A 13488-nucleotide genomic window follows, 5' to 3' on the forward strand; every position below is an offset into this window, starting at 1 on the left:
TTTTGTAAAAAAAAAAAACTAATAATCTATTTTACTTGTTCAGCTATATATGTTTTTTGACTTCTCGTATATACTAACTTGATGAGTGACCTATGAAGAGAGTGACTGACTTACACTTTGAGCTCCACTTAAAGATTTTTGGGACTTTTTAACAAGAGTCATTTTCTTAAAAAAAATTGTCTCGAGAGGAACTCCTGCATTTTTATCTAGAGTAGCCATTTGTTTTTGTGATTATTGTGAAGGTTATTAATATGTTTCTTTTGTAAGTATTTGCTTGTTAATTTTTTTTTAAATGAATTTAAATATATATATATATTGAAAGAGATATATTTATTTTTTTATAAAGTCCCAATATCTGATCATGACTGTACGGGCTGTGCTTCCTAAAAAAATCAGTGATCAAAAATGAAAAAAAATTCTAGCCAAATTTATCTATTAAATTATAAAATCGCTTCCCAAGAAATTAAAACTGGTTGCTGGATTGGATAGTGGATAATATATATAAAAATGGATACTGAAATGCTGCTGGTTTTCACTTTCACCATCAATTAATAATAAATGTGCATCACATAAAATATCAGAAATAAATGTTAAATCTTCTGAAGTGAAGTACCTTTTTATTATTTTTTGCTGAGATAATAATTTTGTGAGGTCGTGAAGGTGACATGCTGGCATGCAATATTAAAGATAAAGATATGGTGCTCGTTTATGAAGGGGACAAAGAAATCTATAAAAAGAAAAGAGAAATCTATATGTTGGAAATACCATTTAAAAATCATAAGAGAGTACCAAAGTTTGGCCGAATATCAAAATGGATATCACACTCCAATTTATATCTATTTAGATACTAAATTTTAATTTCATTTCTACAAGAGAGTACCCACCCATTTTCGATGAGTAATTATTGATGTGGCTACCAAAATACTTCGTGGCATGCGTTTTGACAGCTCATTTGTTAGTGTGGAAGCGCCAATGAAGATGTGTAATCCTCGTCAATCGTTTTTTACCATGCAAGCCCAATTTTGTACCAACTCAGCATCCCCCCATCCAGCCCTCTCTTTTCCCTCGTCTTCTTCGCCTACCCTCTCTTCTCACTGTCCATCCCTTGGTTTTCTCCTCATTCTCCTCCTCATCCTCCTTCTTATCCTTCTTTTTTTTATGCTTAGACCGAAATACGTAATCACTACAACGGTTGAAGACAAATTGTAGTGCGTGCGAGATCTAGGCTACACAACATGGAAGCTGATTGGCCGATTAGGCTTGCAGACCTAGGAGAACCTAAATACCGTAAGTCTTCCTCCTTCACTACTTTAAAAAGCTAAGGAAGTAAGTATGGTTGCATGTGGATGGTGATATATTGAGGGAATGTGAGTTTAGTTTGAAAAATTGGTCCCAATGTATTTAGGGTTGACAATCGGCCTTGTGTAAGTGGGCATCTTGGAAATGTTGTTGATTTGAGGAGTTTTGTGATTGTTTTGCTTCGATTTATGCCATCCAGAATTAGGGTTTTCTAGGGTTTCCATTAATGAATTTAGCATCTCTGTAATGAGGATTTCCAGATTTTGCACAAAAAGAATTTAGCATGTATGTAATGAGGTTTTCCAGGTTTTCCACATAAAAAATTTAGCATCTCTGTAATGAATAGCTTATCATTTTCGAAGTTAGCATCTTTGTTGTGATAATATGTTCTACTATGCACCATCCTTATAATATACATCTCTTTGTTATGCCCATCATAAATTTAGCCAATTTGATGATTAGCATTTTTGTGGTGATAATATGTTCGGTACACATTTTGATATTTAAGTTTGTAATAGTCTATTTATTGGCTGCCATTGTTCTACATGATGAAAATGGTTCACACTCAAATTTGGTATACTCTAGCCATCTCTAATGTAGACATTTTATATGATATATACTTGATCATCTTTGTCAACAGAAGATAACATATCCTTTAGCCATCATAATTTAGTATCTTTGAATTGCATAATTTTGCTGTCTTTTTGATATGCAGTAGTTTAGGTATATATTTGAAATTATTTCCTCAAATTTGTTTCTGTCATTTTGATTGCACCATTTGTGGGCGATTAATAAACATGTTAACATTTAAGTTTCAACACATAATTCATAGTATTTCACAATTTGCATGTATTACACTTATGGTGAACTGTACAAGTGAGCTGAATATAAAATAGCAGGGTATGTTGATTACCTTTGTGCTAATAAAATATCTTATCTAGAGATTACTAATGTGGCCAAAGAGTTGAATTTACATGTGGAGGATGCTACTTTTTGGTGGATGGAAGTGAAGGAGGAAAAAAGAGTTTGGTAGAAATAAAAATAATAAAAAAAAAGACTTGGATTCTCTTTCAATGGCAATGAAGGTTGATCACAGAAGGCGTATGAATGTTTATGCCAAGGTATTGGAGAATGATGGTGTATCACATGTAAAATTTGGGCCAGAGGACACTGTTGAATTAGACACTGTGATTGGCCAAATGACACAAGAAAAGAAACAGAGGAAGAAAGTGACTTAGAGGGAAGTGAATTTCATGATTCTGATTAGTGATGAACTTGAAGACCCTCAATAGGTAGACCCTGGAAATGAAGATTCTGAAGAGGAAGTTCCTTTATAGGAGGGCAATTTAACAATTGTTGTTGAGGATGGTGCAACATAAATAATTGGAAAAGAGGCTGCCACTAATTCTGATAATGAGGATTCTAATATTGTTGACTCTGGAGACTAGAAATCTTGCTTTATCACTGATGAGGAAGATTTGGATCCTGCAAGGCCCAAGTATGTTGAGTTCAATGAGGAATCAAACATGAAGGAACCTGAATTCAAAATTGGTATGAAATTTAGAAACTTTAAACAATTCAAGGAAGTTGTCATGTATGGGATAAAAAACAGGTGTGTAATGAACTTCAAGCCAAACAACAGTTATAAGTGCAAAGATTTTTGCAAACGAGGATGCCCTTGGTATTTGTGGTCTTCCACCATGTATAAAGATAAAAAAAAATAATGTTCATATTAAGTCTGGCAACATAAAACATGAATGCACAAGAAATCATAATATTAGATATGCAAGTGCAAAGTGGGTAGCAAGCAATTACTTGGAACAATTTATAGCTGATCCATTGCTCTCAGGTTGCATGTATTATCCAAGTAGTCAGGCTTAACCAACAAGCTGAAATAAGCAAGCTTAAAGCATGGAGGGCCAAGAGCATTGCTCTCAGGTGAATTGCACTTGTAGAAAATGGTAGCTAGCAGGAATTCCTTATAGTCATACAATTTCAGCAATTTACTACAACAAGGTTAGGCCAGAGAACTATTTGAATGAATATTACAAAGTGACCACTATACTTAAAACATATAGACATATTCTACACGCATAGAGACTGTTGGCCTAAGAGTGACCTACCCCCCGGTTCACTTGAGCCAATAAATAGCATTTATTTGGGACAGTATATGATGGCAATGTGAGATTTTTCTTCCCCTAATAAATAAATTAAGTTCTTTTGCAATTGTGGGGATTAATTAATTTTGTTATGTTTATTAGAGTAAAAGCAATGATCCTATGGCAACCTTTGATCCCCATATTCTTCATGGTCATTTTGTTCAAGTCTATCATCAAGTTTCTTTTACATTTTTTTTTTTTTTGCATCTAATTATATGACATGAAAATAATTAACTTGCAATGGCATTGTAAGGTGGATCTCCTTAATAGAAACATTGAAACTGGTGACCTCTCACAACAGACTGTAGTAGAAGCATTTTAATAGGTTAGTTTAAATGCTTCAACATTTATGCTATTTTTTATTGGGATTGGACATATTAACAAAATTATATCTGCCCATTCTAGGTTATTGACACATGTGAGCATGCTCCTATTGGGGGAACAAGTATGACTGATAGAAGGCCAAAGTGGAATAAATTGACAACCAGGGGAGGCAAAAAGAATGCTAATGCTATGAATGCTATAGATGGCGGGTTTGCTATTTCATCAACTTTAAAAGAACTTGGCAATCAGGGGAGGCAAAAGGAAAGTTAGGTAAATCAGGCTCAAGTGCAGAAAACTCCATCAACCTCAAGAATTAATGTACCAAGGCCTCCTATGAATGTTAAAGATGGGGCTGCTATATATATATATATATATATATATATATATATATATATATATATATATATATATATATATATATATATATATATATATATATATGGGTACCACATGGTGTTAGAGGGTATGTTGTTTTTGGTGGTACCCAATAAGCATAATGTTTGAAAACATTTGGAGTGTTTGAAAACACTTTTAATGTATGTTGCCAATTTTTGTGAATGTTATCAACAATGTCCTAGTGGTAGAACATTTGGAGTGTTTGAAAACACTTTTTTTGGTTTCTCCTTTTTTTTATGTGCAAATTTTGCGATTGTACATAATTAATGGGTTATGTGCAAAGCTTGAAAAGTTTACAAACATTGAGTTCCTTCATTATGTGAAAATTTTCTAGCATGTCTTTTTTGTTATAAAAGAACATATAACTTTTGTCATGCTTGTCTTCATATTACTGCATCATATTGACATTCAGATTGCTGCAAAATAATTTACGGGTGTTCACATACATAATTTCATATTATTGCATCATGTTGCCATTCAGATTGCTGCAAATTATTTACAGGTGTTCACACTTCACATACACAAATTTTGTTAGCATTCAGATTGCTGCAAATTATTTACAGGCGTTAACACACAATTTCATATTGATGCATCATGTTTCCATTCAGATTGCTGCAAATTATTTACAGGTGTTCACATACACAATTTCTGTTGGCATTCAGATTGCTGCAAATTATTTACATGTATTCACATACACAATTTCATATTGCTGCACCATGTTTCCATTCAGATTACTGCAAATTATTTACAAGTGCTCACATACACAATTTCTGTTGGCATTCAAATTGTTACAAATTATATAGATCTTCACATACAAAATTTCATATTGCTGCATCATGTTGCCATTCAGATTGCTGCAACTATTTACAGGTGTTCACATACACAATTTCATATTGCTGCATTATGTTGGCATTCAGATTTCAAGCATATTTTTAAACAATTTATTTTATAAATATTTATGTGCTTCTTTACAAATTCAACATTAATATGAAATCTTTATTAAAATGACAAACCTTATTACAATACTATACAATCAATAAAACCCTACAATATCAAAATGAAACCCTATTCTAAAAATAACCTTCATCAACAGATGAACACTTGTTACAACATTCACATAGAACTGAAAATATCTTGGATGCTGATGTAGACAAAGGAAGATAGATAGACAGAGAGATGGAGGAGGCTTATGAAATCAAAAAAAGATAATCCTCTAGGCGTTGCAGTGGTTATGTCTTTCGGTCTGAACATCAAAGAAGAAGAAAGACAAGAAGAAAAATGAGGAGAATAAGGAGCAGAAAACCAAGGGATGGACAGTGAGAAGGGAGGGCAGGCCAAGAAGACAAGGGAGAGAGACGGTTGGATGGCAGAATGCTGAGTTGGCACAAAATTGGGCTTATGTGTCAAAAAACCGTTGACGAGGTTACAACATCCTAGTTGGCGCTTCCACACTAGCAAATGAGCTGTCAAAATGCATGCCACGTGGCTATTCCGACGGCCACGTCAACAATTCATCATCAGAAATGGACGGGTACCCGCTCGTTGAAACAAAATTAAAGTTTTGTATCCAAAAAGATAAAAATTGAAGTGTAGTGCCTATTTTGATATTTGACCATAGTTGGTACCCTCTTGTATTTTCACCGGTGGCTTTTGGCTATTCTTATGTTTGAATTTTTTTTATTCATAAATATTTATTTTACTAAAAAATAATTTTATGATTAATTATTTTTTGCTTTTGTAAAGGTGCTTAATGCCCAAAATATTACTCAATTTTATAAATGCAAATAATATTTTCATAGTAACTTGTATAAATACAAGAGTGAATAATTTATTTACAAAAATATTTACATCATTTTGGGAAAAATTCCAAGACAAATTAAACTGTAAAGAAGAGTATCAATTTTTTTCCTTCACACTAATCTATGTTTTACTTAACAAAAGATTTTTTAAAAATATTGCATTCTAGGATAAGAGAGTGATTATGAGATTAAGAATATCTACTGCAATTATTAAGTTGAAGAGAAAATTTTTATTTGTAAAGATCCAATAAAATTTTAATATTTTTAAAATTTAAAATTTATATTTCTAAAAAGTAATTGTGAAGTACTATCTGTTATTGTTTGACAGATGAATACTTGCTATGTTAGTGTGTGTGTTTTTCATAAAAATATAACAACACCATATAAAATTACGGGCATGCATATTAAGACAACAATAAATCATTTATGAACTTTCACTTGAGTGATATAAAAATTGAATTATAAATCTGCTCTTCTTGTAAAAGACGCTTGGTGCCACTATTTTTCAGCTCATTATGAATTTAGATAATGTAAATTATTGAAACCAAACTTTATATAACATTGCGGTGCAGTAAATACTGTTGGACTAATAGCACTTAAGTTATGTTTTAAATGTTTAAATATGGGCATCATTTTTCTTTTTCACACAAAAAAAAATTATAATAATAAAGTGGACATCGATAAGATTTTTGATGCTCTTCCTTTGAGTTGGAAGGGAGGATGAAATACTACTGCCTCACTACCAATGGTGAGCATAAACTATGTTAATTGAATATAATATAATGTAATATATATAGATATGTATTATATTGAAATTATATATAATTAACCTCATCAATCAATGTTACCTCCTTGCAAGATGTCTTAGGCTGCTTCTAGAAAGGCATGGGCAATAGCTTTGATGAGGCCTAGGCTCCTAGCCATGATATTGATATGGAATAACTAACAATATGCATTCATGCTTTTGGTTTTTGGTTCATTTCCGTCTTATTATCATCATTCATATGCCAACTTTTAGTTGAACTAGTTCAATCAAGGACAGTGTGTGGTATATTCTATCATTAATATTTGTACCTTTTATTTTTAATATACTACTACATTTTTCAATACTATTTTAAAAAATATAAAACTATGTTGAAAGAAAAAAAAAGATATAATTAAATTATAATGAGAAATTAATAAAATTTTGATGCGTTTTAAACAAGGGTAATTTTAAAAAATTGATATAATTTTGTATAAATTTGTATAAATTTAAGACAATAACTAAAATTTAAATGATTTTTTTAATTAATGTAAATCGGTTAAAATAAACAAGTAAAAAGGATCCGAGGAATTAATTTCCTTTGAGTTACTTTTGAAGCTCTTAATCAAAATGTTACTACTAACTCTACCTCCTCATATATTCATATATATATATATATATATATATATAGGTTGTATCATCTACAGATGTACTCAGATTTAAAATCTAGGCAAGTTAAGTCTCAACCGTTAGATCGTCAACCAACGGTCTGAATGTTTCTGATGCACAGTATTGTTGTGTGATATTGTGCTTATGAACAGTAGTACATTAAACAATGGGATGTATAGTATTTTGATTTGAAACCATTTTCAATCAATTTCAGCACAGAAATTCAACTAATCATAACTATCCAAATCTATTCATACTAGTATTTATAGTAACTAAACTAAAAAAACAAAAACATCCTAAATCAACTCTTTATGTCGGTCTCTCTTTAATGTTCACTATGCTTAACTACGGAAGTTCATAGAACTTCCATAGTTGATCTTTTCTAATATATATATATATATATATATTGAGGAGACAATGGCAAGCTTCATCCTATCAATTACACGCAAAATTCATTTATTTAAAACGCAAAATTCATGCGACTAACAATCTTAGCATGTGTTCTTTGTCTTTAATTTTTGAAATGACAAAAAAAAAAAAAAGTATAATAAAGAATTTTTATTGTGAGGTTGAATTTTTTTTTTTAATGTTTTACAAAGAATGAAGCATTAATTTCTTAAGGTTGTGAGTTAATGTGATTGTGGCAATATTGAATCAGTGTTGAAATCTTTTGTCTTGGAATTGCCGACTTATCTTATTAAAAGTGTTAATGCACACAAAGATGAATGCAATAAATGAGTTTGTCCTGTTCAAGTGTTTCATTATTGTTCATTCAATGCATCTCGCATATGGAGCTGCTTATGGAGTACCTATTTAGGAAATAAAGGGGGAACATTTATTTTAGAATAGTTGAAATAACTCAAATTAATTCTTGAGGCTTTGATTGAAGTTGTAAATTTTTTATTACTGATTTATTATAAAATATCATAGAAAATTCAATTTATATTTAATTCCAGCTGATTTTAAAATTATTATATTCCTTAAATATTATTATATGAAAATCGGAAATTAAAGCCTTTCAAATTGGCCTATTAGCTCAGTTGGTTAGAGCGTCGTGCTAATAACGCGAAGGTCGCAGGTTCGAGACCTGCATGGGCCACTGTTATTTTTTTTATGTTATTTTTTTAAAAAAAATATTATATATATATATATATATTTTAATTACAATTTACCCCACGTCCAAACCCATTATCATGATTTATGACTCCTATACATCAATTTGTTAGAAAATTTTGCCACTAATTAAAACTCTTCAAAGTGTTCTTAATTTTTTTTTTTTGACAACTCCTACAAGAAACTTACAGTAAATCATCCATAATTTAACAATGAACCCCCAAAATCCTACAAAATCACCTTGCAAATCTAATGCATATCATACTACAACACACAATTGACATGGCTTACCTGAGATGATCAATTCAAGAAGAAGATAATCATCGATGTTTCATTTTTAACTCTTTGTTTGCCGTAGTAAAAATCGAATGAGCTCCGAGTTTTCGCCTTCAATCTGAGCACAACCAGCTTCCTTTGACACTCCTCGGTCATCCATCAATTTCCTCACCTTCTCTACTCCATCCCATTCACCCATTGAAGCATATATGTTCGACAGCAACACATAATCCCCACTCGCGCCTTTTCTCAGCTTGAGAAGCTCTTCATTTGCACACTCTCCTAACTCGACATTTCCATGAATCCTACAAGCTCCAAGCAACGTCCTCCACACGATGGCATTCGGTTCAAACTTCATATCCTTCACAAACTCAAATGCTTCTTTTAAATGCCCTGCACGTCCAAGAATGTCCACCATGCATCCATAATGCTTAACATTTGGTTCGATACCATATTCGGTTCTCATTAGTTTGAAATACTCACGACCGTCTTCAACCATGCCCGCATGACTGCAGGCGACGAGGACACTCACAAAAGTGATATCATTCGGCTTTGTGCTCTTTTTCCTCATCTCCTCAAACAGAGATATAGACTCTTCCGCGTGCCCATGGAAAGCTAAGCCACCAATGATTGAGTTCCATGTCGATACATCTTTTTCTCTCATCCCTCTAAAGACCTTGAAGGCTTTGTCAATACTCCCGCACTTGGCATACATGTCAATCAGCACATTTCCAAGGGAGATACTCAGATTAGTACTTCTCGGATAAATCTCCAAAATAGACTGATGTATTTTCTCACCAACATCTAAAGCTCCTGAATCGGCGCAAGCAGATAACAAGCTCAGCATTGTAACCTCATCAGGCCTTTCTCCGGCTTGATGCATTTCCTCAAACACTTTCATTGCTTCCTTGAGTGACCCACATCGAACATACCCTGCAATCATCGCATTCCAAGACACGACATCCCTTTGCGGCACTTCATCAAATAGCTCTCTTGCATTCTCCATGTCTCCTTGCTTCACATACCCGGTTATCATCACGTTCCATGAAACCAAATCCTTGCAAGGCATTTCATCAAATAACTGTCGAGCGACATTCAGTTGGCCTCTCTTTGCATATCCAGCGATCAAAGATGACCATGCAACTACATCTTTTCTAGCAATATCATCAAAAAGAGAGCTAGCAATTGCAAGATCACCGCAATTTGCATGAAGATTGATAAGGGAATTCTTTGTAAAGATGTCTGTTTCAAAACCAAACTTAACTATTTTTGCATGGAACTGGGAACCCAGAAAAGGAGATGAGAGCTTCGTAGAAGCTCGTAGTAGGAAGGGAAAGGTGAGCTTGTTGGGTCGAGCAAAGGATCGTTCCATGCGGGCGAAGAGGGAAATAGCATCGAGCGGAGTCATGGTGTGAGCAGCACCGCGAATGACGGTGTTCCAGATGAAGAGATCTGGATCAGGAATTCGATCGAACAGTTGAAGAGCATAGTGCATGGCGCCAGGAAGGGAGATGGCGGAGCAGAAGATGAGCTCGCGCAAGGCGGAGGGGTCGGAGAGGAAGCCACGGACGACCATAAGACCATGGATTTGCTTGAGCGAACGAAGGCTCCAGCACCAGTGCCATATCCCCGTCCGGTGTCGCTTGTTGCCCGACTTCCTGATCATCTCTTGTGCCGCGCCGTCTCGGAGCGTGAACCTTCCCGCCTAAATACAAATACTAAAATTTTTATTTTAGTCCCCAAAATTTTTGAAATTTTTTTTAAACCATTGAACATAATTCATATACTTTATATATATATATATATATATATATATTTTTTTTTTTTTTGCATATACCTAAAGAAAGAATCTTGATGCAAGGCCAAGAAAAATTATACTTTTCATTCATGGTATGTACTAAACTACCTTCCTCTCATCTTCGATATGCTTTCCCAAGATGAACAGCCATGGCTTTCTTGATATATACTTTCTCAAGATCAGAAGGATTTTATAACTGAGATTAAAACTCATGCTTTGAGTCAACCAACAAACCATTAATTCACATATTTGGCAATGACAGAGCTTGTGCATTCTGATAGTGGCCGTAACAAGAAGCTAATGAGCTCTTCATTCTTCCCCTCAATCTGAGCAAAGCCAGCTTCCTTGGCAACTTTTCTATCATCCATCAACTTCCTTAATTTCTCCTTCCCGCCCCACTTACCCATTGAGGCATATATGTTGGACAGCAACACATAATCCCCGCTCGCGCCTCCTCTCAACTTGAGTAGTTGCTTGTTTGCATGTTCTCCAAGATCCACATTCCCATGAATTCTACATGCTCCAAGCAATGCCCGCCAAACAATAGCATCCGGTTCGACTTTCATTTCGTCCACAAACTTAGATGCCTCTTCCAAAAAACCGGCCCGTCCAAGTATGTCCACCATGCATCCATAATGCCTAACATTTGGTTCAATTCCATACTCAGTTCTCATTAGCTTGAAGTACTCACGGCCCCGCTCAACCATGCCACCATGACTGCAAGCAACCAGGACACTCACAAAAGTGATATCATTCGGTTTAGTTCTCTTTTTCCTCATCTCCTCAAACAGAGATATAGACTCTTCAGCATGTCCATGGAAAGCTAAACCACCAATGATCGAATTCCAAGAAGATACATCCTTTTCTCTCATCCCATTGAAGACTTCCAAAGCTTTCTCAATGCATCCACACTTCGCATACATATCAACCAATGCATTTCCAAGAACAACATTCAAATCATTTCTTGAATGGATCTCCAAAAGGGCCTGGTGTATCTTTTCACCGACATCTAAAGCCCCTGAATCAGAGCAAGCAGATAACAAGCTCAGCATCGTAACCTCATCCGGCCTTTCTCCAGCTTGCTGCATTTCCACAACCATTTTCATTGCTTCCTCATGAGTTCCAAACCGGACATATCCCGTGATCATAGTATTCCAAGTCACCACATCCCTCTGCGGCACTTGATCAAACAACTCTCTTGCACTCTCCATATTTCCTTGCTTCACATACCCGGTTATCATAACATTCCAAGAAACCAAATCCTTGCAAGGCATTTCATCAAACAATTGTCTGGCAACATCCAACCGGCCTCTGTTTGCATAGCCAGCAACCAGAGAAGACCAAGCAGCCACATCCCTTCTAGCATTTTCATCAAAAAGAGCCTCAGCTGCAGCAAAATCACCACAATTAGCATGAAGATTTATCAGAGCAGTCTTAATATATATATCCATTTCCAACCCCAACTTCAAAATCTTCGAATGGAACTGAGAACCAAGAAATGGCGATGAGAGTTTGGTACAAGCTCGAAGGAGGAAAGGGAAGGTGAGCTTGTTGGGCCGAGCACCGGATAGCTCCATGCGAGAGAAGAGAGACACAGCATCAAGCGGAGTGGCAGTGTGCGCAGCGCCGCGAATGACAGTGTTCCAAATGAAGAGGTCTGGATGGGGAATTTGGTCGAACAGTTGGAGGGCGTAAGGCATGGCGAAAGGGATAGAGATAGCGGAGCAGAAGATGAGCTCACGCAGGGTGGAGGGGTCGGAGAGGAAGCCCCGGACGACCATGAGGCCATGGATTTGCCGGAGAGCGCGGAGACTCCGGCACCATGGCCAGATCTCCGCGTGCTCTCGCTTCCTCCTCGACTTCCTGATCATCTCTTTCCATTCATTAACTTTTTTTCTCTCAATTGTCTTATGTGGTTTATAATTCAAATATATGTGTTATTAATATTATGCTCGAATTAGTGATAAATAATCAATAGAAATATTTATGTTTTTTTTTAATTTTAACATGAAAAATAGTATGTAACTTGCAGTGAAAAATAATATGTAAATTATAACTCCTTCTTAGGTAGTGTTTGTTTGGAGGGTTTTTGAATTATATGTAACTTGAGTTACTGGATTTTCTGAATGTGGTTCACAGGATTTCAAAAATTAATGTAACTCATATTACATCCAATGAGGGATTTGGTTTTACGGCCAAATTGGGCGTAAAACCAAATCCCTTATCTTTAAATGTCTTCAAATGCATAACTTGTGACCTATATGTGACCAATTAAAGAAAAACAAATATGATTAAACATTTATGGATATTTTTGTGGAGTGAAAAATTATAAAAATTAATAATAAATTTAATAATAACTTTAATAATTAATTTAATAATAAAATTAAGAGTTAAAATGATTAATGTGATAATTAAAATTATTAATAATATGCTAAAAATATATGAAAAGTTGAAAATACTTTTTTTATTGGGTTAAAAATTAAATTTAAAAATTATTAAATATAATAAAATAAATAAATAAATATACTAATAAATTTAATAACTAATTTAATAATAAAATTAATAGTTAAATTAATTAATACGATACTTAAAATCATTAAAATATTTATAATGTAAAAAAATTTTCTAATTTCTAATTTATAAATATCTCTTATCAAATACAAAATCCTATAATACAGCATCTACAGTACATCTAACCAAACATTAGATTTAACTGCATTGTATTATAAAATCCATGGATTTTCAGTTACATTGTAACTAGAAATCCACTGTATTTACAGTTACACTGAACCAAACGCCCCCTTAATTTGTAATATCATTTAATTTCTTAAACATTTGGTTCGAGTGTGATCTTTAATTGCATTGCATTATCTTTTCATTTGATTATTATTAAAACTAATTATATATTTTTTT

The 13488-nt window shown here is 34.0% G+C and overlaps 3 protein-coding genes and 1 non-coding gene across 7 annotated transcripts; 1 reads left to right on the forward strand and 3 right to left on the reverse strand.

The window, feature by feature from the left end:
* The first annotated feature begins 8413 nt into the window (after window positions 1–8413).
* On the forward strand, window positions 8414–8487 carry TRNAI-AAU. The gene has a single exon. It is a non-coding gene; the product is annotated as a tRNA-Ile (tRNA).
* A 56-nt stretch (window positions 8488–8543) lies between these two features.
* Window positions 8544–10816, reverse strand: LOC120282171 (pentatricopeptide repeat-containing protein At5g15300-like). Of its 4 annotated transcripts, none has more exons than XM_039288926.1 (2): window positions 10684–10816; window positions 8544–10482 (listed from the first exon to the last, which is right to left on the reverse strand). In XM_039288926.1, exons 1-2 carry the CDS (start codon window positions 10810–10812, stop codon window positions 8839–8841), a joined length of 1773 nt encoding a protein of 590 aa, XP_039144860.1. In that variant the 5' UTR covers window positions 10813–10816; the 3' UTR covers window positions 8544–8838. The 4 variants fall into 4 exon arrangements, with proteins under 4 accessions (XP_039144860.1, XP_039144862.1, XP_039144863.1 ...); XM_039288928.1 differs by having other exon boundaries at window positions 8544–10495; XM_039288929.1 differs by having other exon boundaries at window positions 10615–10816.
* LOC120282898 (pentatricopeptide repeat-containing protein At5g15300-like) lies at window positions 10812–11849 on the reverse strand. Its single transcript, XM_039289729.1, has one exon. The coding sequence runs from the start codon at window positions 11847–11849 to the stop codon at window positions 10812–10814; it is 1038 nt and encodes a 345-aa protein (XP_039145663.1).
* A 39-nt stretch (window positions 11850–11888) lies between these two features.
* LOC120282174 (pentatricopeptide repeat-containing protein At5g15300-like) lies at window positions 11889–12451 on the reverse strand. The gene is made up of 2 exons (XM_039288933.1): window positions 12034–12451; window positions 11889–11962 (listed from the first exon to the last, which is right to left on the reverse strand). Exons 1-2 carry the CDS (start codon window positions 12444–12446, stop codon window positions 11959–11961), a joined length of 417 nt encoding a protein of 138 aa, XP_039144867.1. The 5' UTR covers window positions 12447–12451; the 3' UTR covers window positions 11889–11958.
* Window positions 12452–13488: the final 1037 nt, after the last annotated feature.

Source organism: Dioscorea cayenensis, chromosome 18 (assembly GCF_009730915.1).
Source record: "Dioscorea cayenensis subsp. rotundata cultivar TDr96_F1 chromosome 18, TDr96_F1_v2_PseudoChromosome.rev07_lg8_w22 25.fasta, whole genome shotgun sequence".
Classification (NCBI taxonomy): Eukaryota; Viridiplantae; Streptophyta; class Magnoliopsida; order Dioscoreales; family Dioscoreaceae; genus Dioscorea; species Dioscorea cayenensis.

Coding starts and splice junctions, on each gene's coding strand:
- LOC120282171 (XM_039288926.1), bottom strand. CDS start 10,812: ATGGTTTGTTGGTTGACTCAAAGCATGAGTTTTAATCTCAGTTATAAA. Junction 10,483..10,683: donor ATATCGAAGATGAGAGGAAG/GTAGTTTAGTAC, acceptor ATTTGTATTTAG/GCGGGAAGGTTCACGCTCCG.
- LOC120282898 (XM_039289729.1), bottom strand. CDS start 11,849: ATGCCTTGCAAGGATTTGGTTTCTTGGAATGTTATGATAACCGGGTAT.
- LOC120282174 (XM_039288933.1), bottom strand. CDS start 12,446: ATGATCAGGAAGTCGAGGAGGAAGCGAGAGCACGCGGAGATCTGGCCA.